A 24339-nucleotide genomic window follows, 5' to 3' on the forward strand; every position below is an offset into this window, starting at 1 on the left:
ATGTCAATCACATCTGTTTTGGAATATTCATGCTTTTCTGAATGTGCTACAACAGCATGGCTGTGTAATCGGTGCACAGTTGCTAGAATGTCCTGACTCGTCCAGACCAGTCTCCTTTTGAAACTGAGGATCAGTGTCTTCAGTCCCCAAATGATTATTAACTGTTGTTAAAAGGAAAGGTGATGTAACACAGTGGTGCAGGAGTCAGTTTTGGAATGACAATATATTTACATAAATTAATACATAATGCCCATAAAGTAAAACATCAAATATTGTGCTTTTGTACGGTTTTCTTTTTTTTTCTGTAGAATTGAGGTTTTTACTTTTACCAATTTGACAGTTTTATGTGAGTTGAAGGCCCTAAAAAAAGTCTTTTCTGGAAGGAGGCAATTGTTTATGATGACTAATGTGGAAAAAACGTTTCATATTTTAAACTGAAAACGAAGAGAGAAGGACCTCTTTTTCCTGGACACTGTAGGATCATTTTCTATGTAATTTTGTGGTTCTATTAAAAAGAGCTGTCTGAGGAATTCTGCTATGTGATGAGGGAACGGTTTTTGTTGTAGATACAGTTTGCCATGTTGCTGAGAGATACTTTCTTATACACTTTGAAAATTGAGATTTTGTGAAAAATGTAGTAAACCTTGAAGTCGTGGACGTGTCTATGAGTGATGCTACTTTGGTTTGAGAAGGTCGCGTGTGGGGTTATGAGCCTGATCACACCACTGTTGAGATGATCCTTATCTTTCACGCTGGCCTGTTTGTGTGAAACATTATTCTATTTCAGTTTTCCTGCATAAGCCGCTTAAACGTTTATGCTAAGTAAGGCGTTCAGAAACCCCAGCTGTTCCAAACAACCTGAGAGTCTCACTACCTGAAAGAGAAGTTTAAGGTGAAGCACAGTCAGATATTTTCACCCATATCTCTTCCATTAATAACCATTTTTGTCCTGTTTCATCTCATGCCTTTATGTACAGTGGTACTGTCAGTGGCTTAACACATAAAACTTTTTTTTTTTCATGAGAAAATTAGACATGCACTTCATTTACTTCATTATTTTGATTTTCACTGATCTGTGCTGCAATTTTGTAATGATTTAAATAATGTGAATCAGGTAAGTGTACACGCACAGTATTTGAATGCTGTTGCTACACCTATATCAAAGTGTCATAGCATAATCATGCCTGAACCAAAGTGCTGAAAAGCCAGTTGCCTCTTATGTTTGTTGTAGCACTTTTTTGTTTGCTTTAATGTTTTATACATCGATCGGCCATAACATTAAAACTACGTTCTTGTTTCTACACTCATTGTCCATTTTATCAGCTCCACTTACTATATAGGTGCACTTTGTCGTTCTACAATTAAATAATATGACTGCAGTTAATCTGTTTCTTTGCATGTTTGGTCAGCCCCCTTTTACCCTGTTCTTCAGTGGTCAGGACCCCCACAGGATCACCACAGAGCAGGTATTATTTGGGTGGTGGATCATTCTCAGCACTGCAGTAACACTGATGTGGTGGTGGTGTGTTAGTGTGTGTTGAGCTGGTGTGAGTGGATCAGACACAGCAGTGCTGCTGGAGTTTTTAAACATTGTCCACTCTACTGGACACTGCTACTTTGTTGGTCCACCTTGTAGATGTAAAGTCAGAGACAGTATCTCATCTGATCCACCATCCATATAATACCTGCTCTGGGGGGTCCTGACCACTGAAGAACAGGGTAAAAGGGGGCTAACAAAGTATGCAGAGAAACAGATGGACTACAGTCTGTAACTGTAGAACTACAAAGTGCACCTATATAGTAAGCGGAGCTGATAAAATGGACGATGAGCGTAGAAACAAGGAGGTGGTTTTAATGGCATGGCTGATGGGTGTACATTGACATCTGTTTCTTTTCGTTTTAGAGCCTAAAATGCCAGTCTAGCTCATTAAAGAGCAAATGTTATGTATATTGTGACTTTGGCTGATAAAAAGTACTGGAAATATGCAAGTGTGGTTCATAAGTTCATGTTGCCCACACGGTGTGAGCTTCAGGTTTACTGTAATGGAATCATCAATAAAAATTCATGAGCATCCTTAGAAAAAGTTATGTAGTACAGTTAGGTAGTGTGCAGTCTCAGAAGTAATATTCACAGTATTTGATAATCTACATCCACGCCTGCCCCTGTTCCATTAGACTAACATTGTCATGTATGAATACACGTTACTGTCACAGAGCATGAGCGCATATGATAAATGTCCATGAATGCATTTGAACCCAAGAATGTCCTGTTTCTATCTTTAGTTCATCTCTCGTGTTGCTTTGGAGAGGAGGGAGAGTTCAGTGAGTATTCACTGAGGATCCAGTTTTCCATTTTGCAGTATTTTATTGTGTGTGTGTGTGTGTGTGTGTGTGTGTGTGTGTGTGGTTGGTCTGACTGCTTGTTTTGTGGTATGAATCTTACTTTCCATTTTGCCACTAGAGGGAGTTGGAGCTGTGTGCTCCACTCTGTTAGAATACTGGGAAATATATGCTAGGAAGATGTGCAGATTAAGATCACCACAACCCATCTGTTTGTTATTTGCATCCCTTGTTTGTTGATTCCTTGTGGGGTTTTCTTTATTTATTTATTCATTTATTTAGAAAGTTGTTCTTGTATACACTGGTGTGGTGCTTGAATCTGTAAACGTGAACTGTTCTTTACACATGGACAGTTATGTTCCACTGTGGTGATGGAGAACATGTGGTTCCTGTGGTTCTTGTGATTCAGTATTCATGTCCATCCAGTGTCCATCAGGTTGGGTTTAGGCTGGGTTACAGCTGATCAGTCTGAGATGTTTTTGTTTGTTTGTTGTTTGTTTTTTTTTATTTTATCAGTTTTGGCTGATGTTTCGTATGTTTTCCTACAGGTGTGCGTGAGTGCTGGATGGCTTTTTATTCTGTTCAGAATCCACATTGTTATTTCTCTGCCCTCTGTTTTTTGTACTTACTTTCTATTATTTCTTTTTGCTTGCATGTTTTTTGTGTTTGTCTTCCTCTGCCTGTCTCTTAATCTATACTTTTTTTCTGTCTTCTCTTCCTCAGTCCCTTCTAGTACTAAGTTGCGGACTCCCGCAGCCCCCTCACCCCTGGCCCTGCGGCAGCCTGTGAAGGTCGTGTCTAATCCTGCTTCAGGCACGGCCACGCCCACCCGCTCCCTAGCCCCGCCCCGCAGTGCTCTGCCCCGCCCCAGCGGCTCTGCTGGTGGGGGTTTACCTGTGCCTCGCAGCAAACTGGTCCAGCCTGTGCGCAGGTATACATAGTCAGTCAGTCAGTCAGTCAGTCAGTCTCTCTCTCTCTCTCTCTCTCTCTCTCTCTCTCTCTCTCTCTCTCTCTCTCTCTCTCTCTCTCTCTCACACACTAAGTAAAAGGTCCATAAGTATGTGCATGTGAGGAATTTCAGTGCTTTTGACCAGTGCTAGTCGGGCCATGGTTATCTAATCAAAAGTTATTTTGAATAATTATTTTTTAAAATCTATTTTAAAAGTGTCTTTTTCCATCAAAAACAATGGAACCCAAAAGTTAAATGGATTTGGTAAGACAAGGTTACACACCCTTTTACATGTGGTAAACCAGAGAGCCAGAAGCTTTGTCCTCAAGTTAGCTTAGTTCAGCGGTTTCTGAATGTTTTACCATGTTTATGATGTGATGATAACACACCAGATGTACTGAATAATACTGAATAAATAATGTTATTGATGCTTGTAAGGCCTGTAGGGTAAGTGTGGTTCACTCTAGAGTGTGGGTCAGAGCACAGGGATGAGGAAGACTCTTGATTTGTAATCACAAAGGCAATAGTCAAAATGAAGGCACGTATACATCTTTGAGAGCCTGTGGCTGAAAAATGAACAAAATATTCACTAAACGTTCATCCGTTTAGTATTCAACAGCACTATAACTCGTAGAATCTCTACCAACATGTAACAAAAATCACAGCAGACTATAAACCGTTAATTCACTACATCCACAAACTAAGCCACATCTAACAACTCAGCAAGGTGTTTATATGCATTAAAGACAGTTAATAAAAGCTTCACTTCATTCAGATGATAAACTAATGAATGATCACAGCTATTAATAATTTCTCACAGAAGTGGCTGGAGTGAAACACTGCTTTCTCCAGCGCAGGCTGTTTGTACAAATAATAAATGAAGAGCAACATACCTTACAAATATCACACTCACTCATGCATACGCGGCATGTGTAAAAGTATACAGTGCTATCCAGAAAGGAAAATTAAATAAAGTGTAGCTGTCCTTTAGAAACCACTGGCCTAGTTGGTAAATGAAATGTTATTTAGGCCTTAAGTTTAAGTTTTATTTAGAATTTATACAAATTTTTTTCTCAGTATCAGATGAAAATGTTCATAAAAGCGTTGGTGGATCATTCTCAGCCCTGCAGTAACACTGACATGGGGGTAGTATGTTATTGTGTGTTGTGCTGGTACGAGTGGATCAGACACAGCAGTGCTGCTGGAGTTTTTAAACACTATGTCCACTCACTGTCCACTCTATTAGACACTCCTACCTTGTCAGTCCACCTTATAGATGCAAAAAGTCTGAGACGGTAGCTCATCTGCTGCTGCACAGTTTGTGTTGGTCATCCTCTAGTCCTTCATCAGTGGTCACGGGACGCTGCCCACAAGACGCTGTTGGCTGGATATTTTTGGTTGGTGGACTATTCTCAGTCCAGCAGTGACACTGAGGTTTTTAAAAGCTCCAGCAGCACTGCTGTGTCTGATCTACTCGCATAGCACAACACACACCACCACCACGTCAGTGTCACTGCAGGGCTGAGAATGATCCACCACCCAAATAGTACTTGCTCTGTGAGGGTCCATGGGGGTCCTGACCACTGAAGAACAGGGTAAAAAGGGGCTAACAAAGTATGCAGAGAAACAGATGGACTACAGTCTGTAACTGTAGAACTACAAAGTGCACCTATATAGTAAGTGGAGCTGATAAAATGGATAATGAGTGTAGAAACAAGGTGGCGGTCATAATGTTATGCCTGATCAGTGTATGTATGTACATAGACTTATTCCCTGCTAAATTATTTCAGATGTGGACTTCAAGTCCCACTGTCCTCATTCTGCTGTGTTTGTGTTTCTGCTCTACAGGTCTCTACCAGCTCCCCGCACATACAGTGGCATCAGAGACGAGAGCTGGAGAGAGGGCTGTTACTGAGCAGTAAGCTCAGAAACCTGCAGCACAGAGGCGGACCATCCAACCTGGCACTTTACCAACCTCCATTTTTAGATCAAGCAAAACACACAAGTGAGACACTCTTAGCATCCCCATTCAATAAACATTGTTAGGAAATTCTCGTCCCAGTAGGATGATATCACGGCTAGCTGGAGACCTGAGAATGCCAAAGAAACCAACTGCCACCAGGGGGCACTCTCACCAACCAAACAGAGCCAATACAGAGAACAGATCAAACCCAGTGCTGTTTGCCTGAATGCCTATTCTCTCTCTCATGAACTTGTGTTCTGACACTTTATTGTTCCTCTCTGCTTCTGCACCCTGAAAAGGAGACCCTTGACTATCCTTACATGCATTTTCTCTGTAACGGGCCTGTTGCAATCCTGTGAGAGTGGAATAGTCTTTTAAAGTTATACAGTGGTTGTCCATAATGCTTTGCTTGCTGGACACCCTTCAAACAGTGGCTGTATGGACTGAACCCATGACAGTGTCTTTCTCCCAGAATGTCTTGTCATATCTATGTGACAATTATTTATTTAGAAATCATTATTTAAAAATAATTTTTTCCAAAGTAAATTCATACTCAGTATTTTTTTTCTTTATGTTCTGAATGTTAATGTTTGAACCTCAACTATAAAGCTAAGTTTCCAAAGCATTTATCAGTGGATTTATGACAAAGTGGCTGGATATGTTCAGAGTTTGAGAACATTTCGTTTTATCACTGTGTTTCAGTTCAGAACTATGAGATCCAAACCAGGGTTGTGTTTTTATTTGTTTTTTTTGTTTGTTTGTTTTGTTTTTTTTGTAAGTTTCAAATGTAAACTTGTTGTAGAATCATGAAATGTTCTGCAGAAAAACGGGAGGATCATAAGTAGTACTCTGTTGAAGAGCAGCGTTTTCCAAATTGTGTGTATATTGTATCCCCATTGGGCAGTTGAACCATGGTAGACCATTAGATGTTGATCATGAATTGTCAAATTTGGTGAAAGAGAAAACATGTTTTTGTGCATATTATAAACTTTGATGGATGGCCAGTCCATCAGTCTGTTTCTGGCTCAGGGGAAGGGGTCATAAGATGGCATTGTGACGTGTACCGTGATTGTCAAAATAACTGAAAGTGTCAAAAGAAAAGCTGATCATGGAGTGTATCTTTTCGTGGTTGTTGCCATCGTCAGGTCTTTTATGATGAATTTGATTTAAAATCCAACTCTTTACCAGTTTAAAAAAAGCCTGTGTCAAACGAGTCGACCTTTTCGATGCTGAATACGTGCACGTTCAGGTTGATGGTCCAGCAACAGTGCAGGAAACAATGTCTTAAAGGCAAAGCTTCAACCATCTTGTACTTGGAGCGAAGGAGCCACATCATTATTCCAGTGAAAGTCACAAATGGGACGTTAAACAGAACAGTGCTGGATTGGCAGTGGCACTTTAGACGCACGGTGATGTCATCACGATACACGTGCGTGAGTGAGACTGCAAACGTTTGTTTTAAACATGAGTGCCTATTATTTATGAAATCACCTTGCTTTCATGTCAATATTTTCTTTTTTCTACATTTAATTTGGTGCCAACTGCATTGTTTTGCCAATATCGTTTTGCTTCAGGGGTCTCTGCATTTCTTGCTTAATATTTTTTTTGGCTAATGTATTATTTTGGTTTTGTAATTGCTTTGATAACATTTATATTTGCTTTTTAGAACAAAATGTATGTTATAAATGCCTTGATATTTATGACTAAATGCTCTGATCTGATAAGAGGCTTATTTATTAAACAGAGAGATGCCTCTGCACGGTGTGAGGCAGCGTTAGTGGGATGCCTGAGCCTCGTATAGGCATGAGGACGGCCATGCCGCACCATTTTGTGGACAGTTTTGTTAAAACTTTTATATCTCCACAAACATGATGCTCAGTTTCCCCTGTGTTAATTCACATTTCAAATAAAAAGTCAAAAATGTCACGTCTCTTAGTCTGATAAGTACATTATTAGGCTGGCTTGTTGTGGTAAAAACTACCAGCAGTTTTACGTTTTACCCTCTGTACACTGATCTGTTACATCAGTAGTTCTCAAATTAGTCCTCCTGGTCTCCCAGATGGTTCACATTTTGGTTTGTCGTAGCTACCAACACATCTGAACTAAGCAAAAATAGACTAGAGCAAAAATGTGGACTGGCTGAGCTGCCCTGAGGACTGGTTTACTACTGTATTACATCATAATTTCATTTTATAGCATGCCTCTTATATGGCTACTTTAATTCATGCACGTTAAATTCCTGTTTTTTTTTGTTTTTTTTTTAACATGAAACTAGTTCAGTTTAAAATATAATATGCATGTTGTATTTAAAATATTTAAAATATGATTTATAACAAAAACTATATGCAGCACAGTTTTGAAATTACCCATGGTTGCATGAATTAAATCAACATTTCTGTATGTATTTTGTTCATGACAATCCATGATGTGACCTGCAAGACCCCATGTGAGTTGTACACCATACTTTTTTTTTTTTATGCGATCATGTTCTTATATAAATGACATTTCTCTATGAATAGATTTTTTTTCTCTATAAACTCTCTATAAAGAGTGTTTACAAAAAGTCTTGCTGCTCTTAAACTGAACAGACCTGTTCCTGAAATGTTTTCAAACAGAAGAAAACCTGAATATGTAAATTCTTAATACATACATTAAATAATTATCATCTTATCAGTATTTTTTTTTGTTGACCCTTAGGACCCTAAGAACAAAACGGTAAGTCACTTCTAGCCTTCATAACTTCAGAAATGTTTAAGATACAAACATGATCCACCTATCAGGACATTCAGCAGACCCGCCCCTAACTAGCAAGCACTGTGAGTAATTTGGCTCGGAAAATCTCCTAAAATCCTGGTATTATTGTTCTGCTGTTCGGCCTTCATATTCCAACAAAGGGTTAAAACAGCGACATGATTCACTCATCAGACTTTGTCCTCACCATCCAGAGTGATTTCATCCACCTGTGACCATCCATCAGCCAGAATCCAGCTCCAAAATCAAACCCCACTTGCTACTGTTATATTACATCTCTGCTGTTAGCCTTCAAAAAAGGCGATGAAAGGCGATAAAACTGCAGTGTCCCATTCAACACAATGAGGGCACTTTCCCTCAAAATCACACAAACAGGCCCTAAAACACATCTTAACAGATAAATAACAATAAGTTCAGTTTACATTAATTTTGAGTATTAAAAATATCTGATGTTAATTATGCAACTCAATTTGTAATAAAAATAAAGCCTGTCTTGCTGTGTATCAAATTTTCATGCTCTCAGCATGAATCTAAGAGGACAGAAAAGCAATAAAAAACTTGTCCACCTTATGCTAATTGTTTATTTTTGCTCATAATAACCAATAGAATGAATCACCATCAGAATTATTGCTCTTTCAGCTCACATACACTCCAGAATTAACAATTTCTTAAAAGGTATCTGAGGTGCAACTTGTTTTCAAGATCTCTATAAGCAGAAAATTACTAAATTTAGTTGGCGCTAGGTAATCTTTTTATCATAAATGTCCCAAATTCATAAATATATCAAATTTCTGTCAGCATTTATATGTCAAATAATGGCATATCTGAGTAGCCCATGGTCTCCTGAAAATAACAACATGTGGCATGTGTGACTGTCACATGTAAATACTTTATAATTGACCCAAAATACAAAAAAAAAATCCCCAAAAAATTCTAGGGTTAAGTTAATAGGATGTACTTGACCAAGTGCCCTGTTGTTGGATCTTTGTCAATTCAGACATAACTTTGCTCCCTGGGTAAACATTAGACAGTGTCTGGCTGTGCGGGACTGCAACCCTGACCTTAACCAATGAGAGAGGCACAACAATCCTGAAAGCCAAATTAGTACAAAGAGCAACCTCTACAAACACAACCCGACAAGTCTTTGCAGAAGGGAAAACTCACTGATTATAGTGGTCAGTCAATAATCAGTGGGCGCAGCCCCACTTGTGTTGGACTGTCATTTTAAAAAGTGTTATTTCAAAGTGAAAAACTGACACAATGTCATTCAAAATATTTTGCGAGGAACTTTCATTCTCATTTTTCATGTAACAAATGTATGTAAAATATTCTTCTGATCTAGAATTTAGTTTCATTTTATTTAATCACTGTATCTTATATGACATAAGATGAAGTATAAGTTGTGATTTGCTCTTGCCTACTTTCCTTATTCATTGCAAAAAAGCTTTCCTTTTCTCTCTCCTCCATTCACTCCTTTATTACTGCCATCATGTCATCTTCTTCCATTACCCTTCATCCTGTCTTCCTTCAATCTTCCAGGCCCAGCTCTTTGCCTGTGAGTGTAGCGATGGCTCTGTCCTTTAGCATCTCAGGCATGGCGCATGTTGGCTCTGACTGCACCGACTTCTTGTTTAGCCGTTTCCACAGGTACTCCATCTTACTGTCACAATACCAAGGGTTCAGGTTCAGCTCCACCCAGGTGATACCCAGGCCGAGGGTGCCTGGGGCCAGGAACTGCAGCGTGTTCTCACTCAGGTCCAAGTACTGCAGACGGTCGAGCCCATGGAAGACGGTAGCAGGGAGACTCTTCAGCTTGTTCTTCTGCAGGAACAGGTGGGTTAGGTTAGTGTTGCAGCTGAAGGCCTTGGCGTCCAGAGCCTGGAGTTTATTCTCGTCCAGGTGAAGTCTCTCCAGAGCAGGGAGCGACTGAAAGCTGTCGGCTGGGAGCTCCTCCAGGAGGTTCTGAGAGAGGTGCAGAGTCTCCAGGCGGCCCAAGTTCTGAAGTAGAGCAAAGGGGGATTTAATGAGTCGGTTTCCTGACAGATCCAGCCAGGTGAGGTTGCTGTTGCTGGGCAGCCAGTCTGCACTGGCACTGCTGAGCAGGTTGTCTTTAAGCACCAGGTTGAGCAGAGGGGCGTGATAGAAGACCTGAGGGGGCAGGTCCTGTAGCTGGTTACCTGTAAGAAGAGGATGCAAAATGAAGAGTCAGGAGAAAAACAACTCCATACACATGCAAGAACACTTCTTAGTGTATACACTATTTTAAGAGGAATCTCTCCATTGAGTTGTGTCACAATACCACGCACACATAAACACATCATATTTTTTATTTTAAATATACTGAATTTGGTACTCTTGCCCAAAATTTTGCCATGCTAAAACAAACATTTTTAATTCCAGTCAGCTGCCTACTGGATCTACTTTGCAGTTTTTTTTTTGGAAAACCATTTCTGAAAGTGGGATGCGTCAATGTGAAGAGCCTTGCTGAAGTTTAAAATGGTATTAGACCTTTACATTTTGAGAAAGTTCTTAAAACCTTTGAAAGTTTCTTCATAGTTCTTTAGAGAACCAAAAGTGGTTCTTCTATAACATTGCTTAAAGAACCCTTTGTAGCATATTTGTGGAACTCCTTGATTGTGGTTTACATTAGTTTTGGACATTAATATGTTTTAATGTTCGCAGTTCCTTCCGCCAAATTATAGTTCCTTAACAAGCAGCTTGTTGCTACGTCAGAGTAACGAACTCCACTCACTCTGCACAGTCTGTAGTACGGACTGAGCCATAAAACTGCTGCAATATCAAGTTTAGCTCAGTTTTGTCCATTTGTCCATCAGTATTAATGTTGTTTTGTTCCAGCCAGTCTGTAAAGCATCTTACAGCCCGTTTTGTTTGGCGAATGGTGTTGGGTTCATTTCTGGCTGATTCCAGGTTGTTTAGCTGTTCTTCTGTCACAGCTGCCGACTGAAAAGCTGCTCAGTGGTGATGACAGTTTGGGAATTTAGTGTCGTCTCATCTTCAGAGTCTGACCAAATCGGCCATCGGTCAAATCTGATCTTGAAAGTATCCATTTTCTGTTTGTGGCAAAGTAAGAAGTAAAAAAACGTTCAAATGGCTTGAGCGTCTCCTACTGCTGTCAAAGTCGTTGCTTAGCAACAGCGTCTCAGCAGAGTGATACAGTGTTTGTGAAAAAACGTGATGTTATGGCGAAATAACAGCACAGTTAGAACGCTTCTCAACCAATCAGCTTGTGTGGCCGGAACTAACTGTTGTATAACAGTTTATAAAGCATACCTATCTAGTAGCATTTTGCACCTGGTTTGGCCTTCAGAACAGCATGAATTTGCCTGGGTATGGACTCTTTAAGATGCATTGTGCAGAAATGTTTCAGAAATGCAAAGAGGATTGTGTTGCACAGTTGACAGCTCTTTTTATTTAATTCCAGTGATGCTGAATAGGGTGGAAATCCAGGAACTGCAGGTCACTGAAGCAATGAAAACTCACTGTCATCTTCCTGGAACCATTTAGTGACAATACACATCTAAGACTAAGTGCAGTAAGTGGTGCATTCTCAGATGACATTTCGCACATATTTTTGTGTTCGGATATCATTTGCCAGGTTGTGGCTCAACTGTTTGCTAGCACAATTCTTGCCATTCTCCATTGACCCATCTGATCCACAAGATGGATTGCCAGTAGTTTATTGCTTTTTGAGACAATTCTCGGGATACATTTGAAATGACTGTAGGTGAAAAGCCTAAGACTAGTCGTTTGGGAGTTACTAGAACTAGCACACCAGTACCAACTATCATTCCACCTTTTCCATTTGATTTGTCCATTCCATTGCTCAACTGTACACCAGCAGATGCTAAAATATGGACTGGCTGATTTGTATCTCACACTCCAGTCATGTAACATATGAACTGTGCAATTTGTATGAAGCATATCTAAAGGCAGTTGGCAACTGAATGTATGTGTCGAGATAACATGTTTCCCAGACAGTTCTTGGGTTGTCCAATTAGTCCATATTTTTGGTCTATGCAATTGGTCAAGTCAATACAGCAAAAGACCAGCTGAAGATTCCCAAGAACTGGGATGTTAAACACTGGTCTACTAGTCTGCACTGGTGTGCAGGGATATTTTATACAGACACATCCACTTACCTGTGAGGTCTATGGTGTGGAGGTGAGGCAGGCCCTTAAGCATTTCTGCAGGCAACCTGGACAGTCTGTTCCCTGGTAGGTGGAGCTCCTGCAGGAGGGGTGTGGCTCTCAGCTCATGGGTGGTGATGTTCTCCAAGTTGGTATACTGGATAGTCAAGGAGGTGGTGTTACCTGGGAGACTTTCACTTGGGAAATGAGTCAGAGAGGCATCGGGACACACCACCTCAGTGGTTTTACTGCTAAAGTGGCAGGTGCACCGTTGCGGACACGAGAAGGCACCTTGATAGCTGGAAGAGACTATTATGGTGAGCACGAGGAGGAACCAGAAACCCATCGTTGCAAAACTGCTGCAAATAAGAGAACACTTTATTACAAACACCTCCCTTGTACTTCACTCACTGGTCACTTTATTAGAAACACTTACACAGATCAGGCATAACATTATGACCACCTCCTTGTTTCTACACTCCTTGTCCATTTTATCAGCTCCACTTACTATATAGGTGCACTTTGTAGTTCTACAGTTACAGACTGTAGTCCATCTGTTTCTCTGCATACTTTGTTAGCCCCCTTTTACCCTGTTCTTCAGTGGTCAAGACCCTCATGGACCCTCACAGAGCAGGTATTATTTGGGTGGTGGATCATTCTCAGCACTGCAGTAACACTGATGTGGTAACACTGAGGTGGTGTGTTAGTGTGTGTTGTGCTGGTCTGAGTTGATCAGACACAGCAGTGCTGCTGGAGTTTTTAAACACCTCAGTGTCACTGCTGGACTGAGAATAGTCCACCAACCAAAAATGTCCAGCCAACAGCATCCTGTGGGCAGCGTCCTGTGACCACTGATGAAGGACTAGAGGATGACCAACACAAACTGTGCAACAGCAGAAGAGCTATCATCTCTGACTTTACATCTACAAGGTGGACTGACAAGGTAGGAGTGTCTAAAAGAGTGGACAGTGAGTGGACACAGTGTTTAAAAACTCCAGCAGCACTGCTGTGTTTGATCCACTCGTACCAGCGCAACACACACTAACACACCACCACCACATCAGTGTTACTGCAGTGCTGAGAATGATCCAACACCCAAATAGTACCTGCTCTGTGAGGGTCCATGGGGGGTCCTGACCACTGAAGAACAGGGTAAAAGGTATGCAGAGAAACAGATGGACTACAGGCTGTAACTGTAGAACTACAAAGTGCACCTATATAGTAAGTGGAGTTGATAAAATAGACAATCAGCATAGAAACAAGGAGGTGGTCATAATGTTATGCCTGATCAGTGTATCTTTATAGGGCCACTATATAGGTGTATAGACTGTAGCCCATCTGTTGTCGTACATGTCGTAGGATAAAGTAGGTGTAGCTGTAAGTGTCCAGTGAGTGGGGGGTACAAGCTAGGTTCCAGTAAAGCGGACAGTAAGCATATAAGCACTTTCCTCACCACTCACACATAAAATCTATTTGTCAATAATATCATATTCAAAATGCAGAACTGTATTTGACATACACCAAGTAAAGCCCTTACGTGACCATGGGGCAACCGGCAGGCCCAAAGTTTTATTACACTTCTAGAACCTAAAAATAAGCTCAACCCCTTTTGCACTGAAGTCCCTGTAGTTACTAAATAGTATGGCCTTAGAATGTAATAAGCCTGGGAGTGTAAGAGGTTAAATCAGCCCAGATTATTAAAGTTTATTCAGTTGGGTTTTTTTACACCAAACAGGCAATGTAGGCAACACACATAGCATCATTATTATTATTATTAACATCATTGTTGTTATTGTTGTTGTTGTATATATTATTTTTAATGCATAACAAAAAGCAAATTCAATATAACTTTAAATAACATATGCTGATTAATCATATGGAACACGTATCCTTAACAAAAAGCATTCATCTTTTTTTAAGGATAAGCACAATATGGCCATGATTATACTCAATAGCATTAATATGAAGTAACATGGGGGAAGGAGCCCTTACCTCTCAGATATATGAAGTTCACTCAAATCCAGTCACTTTAGTCCCTGATTCTCTTCACTTTTAAAAGCCTTGAGCCATTTCAGCAGGCTTTACTGGAATATCGGTCGGGGAAAATCCGTCACTGAGTAAATAACACAGCACAGGTCGGGGGAGGAAACTATTATACAGGTGTTGAGAAATAACAAGATAAAGTAACACTATCTGTTGACTCAGCTTGACAGGTGACTCACCAAAGCTCATCAAAAAGTAATTTTGTGCACCATATGCATCCAAGTTGTGATCTTCAGAGGTTTTTGTAAAGTGGATTCTGACCAGATCAATAACAGTGAATCATTCACATGGAGGTTTCAGTGTCATCCTACATTGCACAATGTTACATGTCCAGTCCTTTCTTTTCATCTTCGTATTCCAGCTTACTAAACATGAGCTTCCCACATTATATTTTCCAAGGACTCACTCAGCGCATTACAGTATCTATTTAATTGGAACTATTACAAGCAGATAATAATGTACTGAAAACATTCAAAATCATGACTTTTATTCACACAAGCCATAAAATGACATCACAGCTAAGAGCTAAACGCAAAATTGTAAATCACATAAATGTAAATCACATAAATGCACACTACCTACCAAAATGCACACGGCCAACAGTAAAGTTTGGTGGAGGAGGGATAATGAACTGGGTTTGGGTTAGGTCCCTTAGTTTCAGTGAAGGCTAATGCTAATGCTACAGCACACAAAGACATTTTAGACAAGCCTTTTCAGAAGAGTGGAGGCTGTTATAGCCTCCAAGTGGAGCTCCATATTAATGCCCATGGTTTTAGAATGATGTCCAAAACACTCATTCGGTGCAATGAATAGTTGTCAACATACTTTTGGCCATAAAGTGTATCTACACCAATCAGGCATAACATTCTTGTTTCTACGCTCATTGTCCATTTTATCAGCTCCACTTACTATATAGGTGCACTTTGTAGTTCTACAGTTACAGACTGTAGTCCATCTGTTTCTCTGCATACTTTGTTAGCCCCCTTTTACCCTGTTCTTTAATGGTCAGGACCCCCATGGAACTCCAGCAGCACTGCTGTGTCTGATCCACTCGTACCAACACAACACACACTAACACACCACCACCATGTCAGTGTTACTGCAGTGCTGAGAATGATCCACCACCCAAATAGTACCTCCTCTGTGAGGGTCCATGGGGGTCCTGACCACTGAAGAACAGGGTAAAAGGGGGCTAACAAAGTATGCAGAGAAACAGATGGACTACAGTCTGTAATTGTAGAACTACAAAGTGCACCTATATAGTAAGTGGAGCTGATAAAATGGACAATCAGCGTAGAAACAAGAAGGTGGTCATAATGCTATGCTTGATTGGTGTATATTAGTCGTTCTATGAAAAGTGGAATATTTGCGTCCCCCAACTTTTTGCGACTGCCAAACTTGTTACCTATTGGTGGGCTGATGGTAACAGGTTGCAGGTTAAGTCAGCCATTATTTCAACTTGCACTGAAAGACATTAAAGTCATCGTCAACATATTTGTGCAACAATGTAATATATGTATTGCCTAATTCCAAAGCATCTGATCCAGCCAATCATGGACGTCTAAAGAAGATAATCAGCTGGAATGTGGTTGACCGCGGTTGGAACTAGACACCACAGGAAGGCAGATGTTCAGGACCAGGGTTGGCTGAGGTTAATGAACTAAAATGCATTTGTAAAACGTGGTTTTGAAGAAACAGTTGTTCTTAAAAATACACTCTAAAAGTGATGTGTTAAATAACAACTTGTGTTACTCATTGTAACAATTTTTGTGCCATGCTGTGTTTAAAAAGAACCCAAAAAGTGTTTTTCATAACTGGGTATAGAAATATTTCAAAACATTTTGTCTTCATAGTAAAACAAATTGTGTCTCCAGCTGAACACAGTGATGTGTCTGTTTAGAGACAGAATGTGTTGTTTTTAAGGGAGGGAGGGAGCAGGCAGAGGGAGGGGGAGAGAGAGAGAGAGAGAGGGAGGGGGAGAGAGAGGGAGAGAGAGGGGGGGGAGAGGGGGAGAGAGAGAGAGAGAGAGAGAGAGAGAGAGATGACATGTTGATGTTTGTCTGAATATCTTCTCTGTCACAACACAAAAGGAGAAAGGAAAAAGAAGAGCCTCTGTCACAGAGATATGGTCCACTCAGCTCTGCAGTGAAGAGCATTAGTGTGAAAGACGCCTCGTTGTGTTTGATCATTCAACCAGTGTCCATTTCTACTGAGCGCGCGCTGAGGTCACTTTATTCCAGTCGTTCTGAACTCTGTTCTCCTGTCCAGCACATGTTAGTGGTTTCTCTGCTCAAACACACCTGAGCCAACTAACTGGCTAAATAACATGCCCTTCCTGAGCTGAAGTGAGCTTGTTATAGCTGGACACCTATGTGCAGAACAGGGGTCACTTCAGGACCAGGCTGGAGAACCGCTGATTGATTCTAACACAAACTACACCTCATCAAACTTCTACAGGACCACACAGGCCTGCGGCTGCCCTCACTGACCCACAGCGCCTTCACTCCGCACCTCACAGTGAGCAAAAACAGAAACCCTGAAATCCACACTCAGCCCTCTGCGCGCGCGCGTCATGTTCCAATACACTCTAATGCGCAAATGACGCTGACCTTACTGACCATTAACTGTCACACGTTGTGCTGCTCAGTGGCTCTTTACAGCCGCTGGTGCTTGAAGTCCCCACCCTGACTGTACGGTGCGTGACTCCGCGTTGCGCGAGGCCTTGGCGAAGGCGCGCGCCACCCTCCACTGAGTGACAAGGAGGAGGGGAAAGAGGAAGAGGAGGAGGAGGAGGAGCACGAGTCGCGGAGTGTGCCAGAGGACCTCTGACGGTTCAGTCGCGATGGAGAGCTCGAGCGCTGCGCTCGTGAGCGCTGCGCTCCTGAACTCCACGGCGCGGGCGCGCGGCACCGGGGCGCGCGTGGAGGACCCCGCGCCTTTCTGGGACTCCCCGCTCAGTCACGGCATCAGTGTGTTCGTGGCCTTCACTCTGGGCTTCACCATGCTGGGGCTGGGCTGCACGGCGGAGGTGCGCGAGTTGCGCGAGCACGCGCGGCGGCCCGTGGGCGTGCTGCTGGCCGCGCTGTGTCAGTTCGTGGTCATGCCGCTGCTGGCCTTCGCGCTCGCGCTCGCCTTCTCTCTGGATGACGGAGCGGCCGTGGCGGTGCTGCTGTGCGGCTGCTGCCCGGGGGGCAACCTGTCCAACATCATGACCCTGCTGGTCAACGGAGAGATGAACCTCAGGTAGGGGTTACTTACTTACACACACACACACACACACACACTCCCTTAGCCACACTCTTACAAAATGATGATTCTTATTTATTTATTTTTTTTTTTTAGGAAAGATGTGGTTCCTTATAGAACCATGAACACCCAAAGAACCCTTTGATTAAATGGTTCTTCGCATCGTGACAAAGTCCTTCAGGTTGATGGAAATTATGCTGTAGATGGTTCTATATAGAACCTTTTTGAAAGGGTTCTAAATAGCACTAAACAGGGTTCTTCTATTGTTAGTATGTCAAGCTCGTATCAATAGGAGAACCATTTTTAGTGCTATAGAACCCTTGACAACCCTTATCAGATCCATATACAGCACATTCTCCATCAAACAGAAGTATTATGTAAAGATGCAAAGAACCCTTAAATCATGCAAAGGGCTCCTTGGGTGTTCTTGGTTCTATAAGGCACGATTTCTTTACTAAAGAACCCTTGAAGAACCATCTTCATGCACCCTCACATACACACTTCAGAGGTGGTTTAAAAATAAATACATGTTCAATTATAAATGGTGGTTAATCTTGTACTAAAAGTGATTTATATAAAAAGAGCTGATGAAAGGGAAACTTATTGTTTATAGTTTTCACTATTATAGAAAAAAAAAACCCCACTAATTAACATATTAATGCTTAACAGTGTAACTGTGCTGATCCAGTTGTAATATTTATAGTAGTATAATAGTATGATATTTGTATTAGTATAAAAATAGTATTTACACAAAACGAACAAACCAATTAAAGGCCAGTTGTTAAAACACGTTAACCGCAGTTATTCTAGTAATATTTATACAAAACAAATATGCAAAAAAAAAAAATCGTAAAAATCACACAAATAAATTGAAATCGATTAATAATTGGATCACAGATGAATTTCACAGTTTTCGACTATTCTCGAATTGTAGGTCAGGTTTAGAAGGGAGAGGTGACTTTTCCTGAATGTTTCTGATAAACGGGGTTTTAAAATCCTGGGTTGGTGATAATGAATCCAGAAAAGCGGCCTCTCCGCCCTCTGGGCTCATTCATATTCCACGCGCCACGTCTCCTACATTCATCTTTATATATCTTACATATGAACCCCTCCTGCGGACAGCTGCCCCCTGCTCTGCTGTAGTCCACACGATCCACTCTAAATGGTCACTCCCGTCCTTCACTCTGCTCTGTGTTCCGCTCCAGCATGCGGGACAGACTGTAAACTGACTGTGTGCTCCGTGTCTCCTCCACAGTGTGATCATGACCATCTCGTCCACGCTGCTCGCGCTGGTCTTCACGCCTTTCTGCCTGTGGCTCTACAGTCGCGCGTGGATCAGCGCGCCCGCCGTGCAGCTGCTGCCTATGGGCGCCATCACGCTCACGCTCTGCAGCACGCTCGTGCCCATCGCACTCGGGCTCGCGCTCCGCTACAGATACCCGCGCGTCGCCGACAAAGTGCTTAAGGTAAGTTAGTTAGCATCAGCTAGAGGGGTGTAAAGCCCCCCAGCACTGGGCCGTGGAGCAGTGAATCAGTGTTCTCTGCAGTGATGGAGCTCCATCCACTATCTTTGGGATGAGTTGGAGTGGAGTTTGTGATCCACAACTAATCATTCAACATCAGTACCTGACTTCACTAAAGCTCTTGTGGCTGAACGCAATGAAATCTTCACAGCAATGTTTCGAACGTGTAGTGTAGAGCCTTCCCAGAAGAGTAGAGGCTGTTACTGCAGCAAAAGAGGACAAACTGCCTATTTCTATACTAGATTTCAGAAGAAATATTAGATGAGTAGGTGTCAAAAGTTTGGGGGTTGGGAATGGGGTCATCAGTGGGGTCATACACAGGGACCACTTAACCCAAGCTTAACCCAAGCTCCTGCATCTAATGCGCTTCATGACTTGGACCTTTTACAGTTATGCTAAATGACAGTGATTTAACTCTTGGGTGCTGTTTACATGAGATCACAGTTCCGTTGTCCGTGTTTAATCTGCTTCACCATATTCTGGAGGTAACATCTCTCTTTCAGAATCACTGCAAATTATTCTAAAGATATACTTCTTGCAAAAAGGCCTCTATATAGTCCTGAAAAGGGCTTAACTGATTCAATATTGTTTGTAATTCTTTGAAACAATAGTGGAACCCTTTGTGGTGCTATATAGAACCATTTTTTAAATCCTTACCCAAAGAACCATGTACAACTGGTGTTGTATCATCATAGAGAACCACTGGACCATGCAAAGAACCATTTATGGATTCCAGTGGTTCTGTTGGGTTTCTACATAGAATTGTTTCCTTTTCTTAAGAACCCTTTTTTAAGAGTATAGTGATGCATCATCTTGAAAAAGTAAAGCGCAACCCAATGGACCTTTTTGCTTGTGGCAATAAAGAAATAAGCTACACCCTGCTTGACGACACACCCTAAACCTTCTCTTTCAAACAGCTAATCAGAAAACGCTGCGTGTGTCACTATTCGGGTAACAGTAATGTCCAGAGTCTGTCCGTTACAAAAAGACAGAGCCCTGAGGGCCACAATGATGTCACATGGGCACTTAAAAAGGTCCTCTTTTCAGTTAGGCTTATCTAAGAACAGCTTGAGACAGGCTGGACGGTGAATGAGAGATAGAGAGAGAAGGAGGGAGGGGGAGAGTGATAAAGGAGTGGAGGGAATGAAGATGTGTGTGGCATTGTGTGTGTGTTTTACAGAGTGATGTGAGGGGGGAGGAGAGCGGTACACATTAAGGCGAGTGGATAAAAGCAGGCTGCACTGTCACTCTGGTGGCTTTGCTCTTTTCTCCTCTGATAAATGGCACACAGTCAGCACACGTCTAGCCTCTCTGTTATGGCACTTGTTAATTTCAAGCTTGGGCTCATAAATAAATCTGTCATGCGAGTGTTTTGTACCAGCACCATCCTTCTGATTGAAATCTGCATTCCAGCTCTTTTTATTGCTTGAATTGTCATTTCAAGGAGGCAGTTTTACACCAAAGACAGCGTGCAGTGTTACAATCATGCATTAACTCAGTGATGAATTAACTCCTACATTATTGGATCAAATCTTGCTTCATATTACCTCTAACTGTACTTGATTATCTTTTGTTTATTTGTATCGAGATGTTAATTCAACACTGTTTTACTCTGCACTTAAATGGCCTTTATTATGGAAATTATTTCCTATACTTTTTTAAAATAAGAGATTGATGTAGTATGTAAACATTGGTAAGTCTTAAAACACACTCACACCCCAGTCCATATATGGAAACCAAGCTGCTCCATAAATCAAAACATCTCGTTTTGATTTCACTGTTTTTTCTGATGTCACAAAATCCAATGCATTTACACACACACACACACACACACACACACACACACACACACATATGTATATATGTGTGTGTGTGTGTATATATATATATATATATATATATATATATATATATATATATATATATACCTCTTTTTCTATACGGAGAACCTTGGCCTGGATTGCTTTTTGAATGAGGCACAATAAATGGCATCCAATCAAAACAGACCTTATACACATGATCCGTCTTAATGACCCAGTAACGAAAGGTTAGGTTGTAAAATAATCATGTACAAATTAATTGGTTTTGGTACATAAAGCCACAAAACGTGGACCTAGTGAGAAAAAAATTAATACAATAAAAATAACATTTGGGCCCTTTATGTTCACTACAAGAGCGTTTAATCAAGAAACCATATGTTTAAGTGACACAAGCATCCAGAATACCTGAGGTCTCTGGTCACTGCCATTATCCCCTCAGCCAGGAGTGTCCAATCATGGTCCTTGAGATTTACCACCCTGGAGAGTTCAGATCCAACACACTGGGCTCCAATACTCAGATACCCCTGAAGGCCTTCATTACCTGGTCTCTGGTGTGCTTGATCAGGGCTGGAGCTAAACTTTCCAAGGTGGTAGATCAGAATTGGCCATCCCTGCCCTCAGCCTTCACTCACCTGCTTGGTTCTCCTATCTGTCCACCAGGTGTCACTGTGGCTGCTGTTCGTCACACTTGTGATGCTCTTCATCATGACTGGTGTCATGCTGGGTCCTGAGTTACTGGCCACTATCCCTCCATCCGTCTACGTGGTGGCTGTGTTGATGCCTCTGACCGGCTACGCAGCCGGCTACGGCCTGGCCGTGCTCTTCGCCCTGCCGCCCAATAGCTGCCGCACTGTTTCCCTGGAGACGGGCTGCCAGAATGTGCAGCTGTGCACGGCCATCCTGAAGCTGGCCTTTCCACCTGAACTGATGGGCGGCATGTACATGTTTCCGCTGCTCTACGCGCTCTTCCAGTCAGCCGAGGCTGGTGTTTTCATCCTGGGCTACAGAGTGTACCGGAGGGAGGTGCTGCGCAAGCAGGACCTGGATCAGGAGGGTGACGATGACACTAACATCACCTACAAGACACTGAAGGAGGAGGACGGGCCCTTTGACATGGCATATGGCTCGGTGACAGTCAGCGACCCCAACACCATCGCGCTGGAGTCTCGGGGAGGGCTGGGAAGCCCCACACCTGTATAGAGATATTCAAGTTACAACTCACTAATTTAGGGGGAAAACATAAGCAAGAATAATTCAGCAGAAGTCCAAAGACTGACACTGTTCTCTGTAAAACGCCATTCCATCCATTGCCTCATATGGATCAATGACTGTATTGATTCTGTATTGGTAACGGCTGTGAGCCAGGGATGGTAGAAAACAAGCGCAGAGTCTGTTTATTGGGGATTTCCCCAGAAATTGGGGTTATCGGTAAGTATAGACAGTATGGGTCAACACACGGGCAGACAGGGTTAACATGGGCAAATCCTGAGCAATGTTTCATTATTTAACTGCATGAAAACAGCAGTAATACTTCTGTGGCATAATAAAAGATAAAATGTAACAATATAATAAGGGTGGGGATGGGTTGCTTTTTTTTTTCCATCCATTCCATGGCTCCTCTAAACGTGTGAGCGCAGGCCTAATCCACCATAAGCAACTTCAACCCTTCAGAGACGGGTGGGAAGCTTCATGCTTGTACAGCAGTATCAAAGCTTGGAGCACAAGAACGGCACTCAGCTTGACAGACATTCTGCATCCATTCATGACCTCATCACTCTTTGTTGAACTATTATAGCTAAAAACATACGGTGGATAGTGAACACAAAGTTTGAGACTTCTGAAGAGGACCGAAAAGTCAGCAGAAGCTGCCTGATTCAGAATTGGCTACAATATCACCTGATGCTGAATGTAGATCAATACTGCTATGGGAAAAACAAAATCATCTGGAAGAGTTAATGGAAATACATTACCCCCTTGTTTTTGGCTAAATTATATGTACACTGAAAAGATTATTTTCCATTAAAAGTGTGAGCCAATAGGCTTGAGTCCAGAAAATCAGCATCAGTTATGCATTTTTACCTTACATGATCTGCATAGCAATCTCAATGATACTTTATAGACTTTACATTTGTCATGTCTTTTGGATAAACTCAAGCAAATCGCTCATCGTAACAAAGCTGATCTAATCATCCACAGAACTACAATGAATGTTGGTTTACCCGGTGGACAAACACATTCAATATCAACCTGTCCACAGTGCTACAGCTGGGAATCCTTACGACCAGTGAGGTGCCTGAAAGAGTTGAGACTGTACAAGTCAGCTGCTGATTTAATCTCACATGTTAAATACACAGATAGCATAACTTATAGATAATACTGACCTGTGGGTTGAAGCTGAAGTGGAGCCAGATATGTGCCGTGGACAGCAATCAAAACAAAGCCAACTTCATCTGGGAAAAGCTTGAAAACTGAGATCGGTGCAATCACAGAACAAGACATGCTTCTCCATTCATCACTGAAATGTAAAACATGTTGAGAAAAAGCATATTAAATCAGATGTATGTGGTATGAATAAACGTACAGTGTAAATGTATGCTTTGTTTTTTTATGCAATAGGGGTGTCCCCCAACACCCGCCCTGCAACCCACCTGCATGGAACAGTTTTGTACTTTTTGCTACTGTGACACACCTGATTCAGCTCACAATACACATTGAGGAATAACGTCTACAGGAGGGCCATGCAGAGGAGGGTGACAGATGGGTGAGATGCACTGGCCCTTCACCCTCATTGACCAAACTGTCCCTTGTGTGCTGGTCTTAAACTAACCTGCACATTGCCTTTTTATTTCAACAGCCTAAAAAGGGGGAAATATTATTTGTATGTAGTTGCATGAAGTCCCAAGTACTTTAAATTAGTGTAAGGAACAATGTGTCAATGTAATAATAATTACAGTGATCTACTGATGGAGTAGATCTAAATTGAAACCTTTAGAACTTCTTCTAGAACCTCTCCTTACAACCAGTATTTCTAACTGGTTCCTTACAGAACCTAAACCCTAAGGTTCTTCAGAGAGTCAGAAGGATATATAACAGCTTTGTTATGGAACCAGACGTAAATGATAACGTAATGACATTATTTAATGTTAACTTGGCAGGTTGCCAGCTAGCGTTAATATCACTACAATTATCTGACTAAACAGTGAGTTACCTGGTTAAGTCTTATGATAACTGTTCCTGAGGGAAACGTCTGCAGAGCGTTAACAACGTGTATAGTGATTATAAATGCGGACAATGATTTATAAAACCTCCTTTAGCAAGTTCACAGCTCTGTGAAGGCACCAGATTCACCAGTCCAGTGGACGACAGAAAAAGAGTGGACAAAGCAGGAGGCTATTTGGAACACAGCCCGTTTATGGGTTTGCTAACCAATTCCAAAACAGGCAGTTAACTAGCTAGCAAGGTTAACGTTACTCATCTTTATCCTGCTACTTGTTATTCAAGAAGGCCTACAGCCAAGAAATCAAGCAGTCCTGCCATCCTTCATATGACTAACATC

General features: G+C 41.7%; 3 protein-coding genes across 10 annotated transcripts in view; 2 read left to right on the plus strand and 1 right to left on the minus strand.

Annotated features, from left to right (window-relative positions):
• The window catches only part of slain2 (SLAIN motif family, member 2), a 34274-nt gene extending 27096 nt beyond the window's left edge, over positions 1-7178 (plus strand). For all 3 annotated transcript variants that reach the window (XM_036581442.1, XM_036581443.1, XM_036581444.1), the window contains 2 exons: positions 3064-3271; positions 5138-7178. In XM_036581442.1, the coding sequence (XP_036437335.1) occupies positions 3064-3271; positions 5138-5204 (275 nt within the window). In that variant the 3' untranslated portion in view covers positions 5205-7178. The remainder of the gene's footprint in view (positions 1-3063; positions 3272-5137) is intronic.
• Positions 7179-8566: 1388 nt separating this feature from the next.
• si:dkey-90m5.4 (leucine-rich alpha-2-glycoprotein) lies at positions 8567-14517 on the minus strand. Of its 5 annotated transcripts, none has more exons than XM_036581448.1 (4): positions 14374-14517; positions 14144-14264; positions 12164-12507; positions 8567-10180 (listed from the first exon to the last, which is right to left on the minus strand). In XM_036581448.1, exons 3-4 carry the CDS (start codon positions 12495-12497, stop codon positions 9531-9533), a joined length of 984 nt encoding a protein of 327 aa, XP_036437341.1. In that variant the 5' UTR covers positions 12498-12507; positions 14144-14264; positions 14374-14517; the 3' UTR covers positions 8567-9530. The 5 variants fall into 5 exon arrangements, with proteins under 5 accessions (XP_036437341.1, XP_036437339.1, XP_036437343.1 ...); XM_036581446.1 differs by having other exon boundaries at positions 12164-12510; XM_036581450.1 differs by having other exon boundaries at positions 14144-14300; positions 14374-14459.
• Positions 12391-23368, plus strand: slc10a4 (solute carrier family 10 member 4). 2 transcript variants are annotated; one of them, XM_036581453.1, is made up of 4 exons: positions 12391-12406; positions 17191-17437; positions 18696-18906; positions 21444-23368. In XM_036581453.1, the coding sequence occupies exons 2-4, from the start codon at positions 17196-17198 to the stop codon at positions 21981-21983; spliced, it is 993 nt and encodes a 330-aa protein (XP_036437346.1). In that variant the 5' UTR covers positions 12391-12406; positions 17191-17195; the 3' UTR covers positions 21984-23368. The 2 variants fall into 2 exon arrangements, with proteins under 2 accessions (XP_036437346.1, XP_036437345.1); XM_036581452.1 differs by lacking the exon at positions 12391-12406 and having other exon boundaries at positions 17181-17437.
• The last annotated feature ends 971 nt before the right edge of the window (positions 23369-24339 follow it).

This window comes from Colossoma macropomum, unplaced genomic scaffold (assembly GCF_904425465.1).
Source record: "Colossoma macropomum unplaced genomic scaffold, Colossoma_macropomum, whole genome shotgun sequence".
Classification (NCBI taxonomy): domain Eukaryota; kingdom Metazoa; phylum Chordata; class Actinopteri; order Characiformes; family Serrasalmidae; genus Colossoma; species Colossoma macropomum.

What these genes read in the sequence shown, in the direction of transcription:
- slc10a4 (XM_036581453.1), top strand. Translation starts at nt 17,196, where the DNA reads ATGCTGGGGCTGGGCTGCACGGCGGAGGTGCGCGAGTTGCGCGAGCAC. An exon ending in AACGGAGAGATGAACCTCAG is followed by an intron (nt 17,438 to 18,695) that starts GTAGGGGTTACT and finishes TCTCCTCCACAG; the next exon opens with TGTGATCATGACCATCTCGT. An exon ending in TCGCCGACAAAGTGCTTAAG is followed by an intron (nt 18,907 to 21,443) that starts GTAAGTTAGTTA and finishes TCTGTCCACCAG; the next exon opens with GTGTCACTGTGGCTGCTGTT.
- si:dkey-90m5.4 (XM_036581448.1), bottom strand. Translation starts at nt 12,497, where the DNA reads ATGGGTTTCTGGTTCCTCCTCGTGCTCACCATAATAGTCTCTTCCAGC. An exon ending in CCACACCATAGACCTCACAG is followed by an intron (nt 10,181 to 12,163) that starts GTAAGTGGATGT and finishes CTCTTCTTACAG; the next exon opens with GTAACCAGCTACAGGACCTG.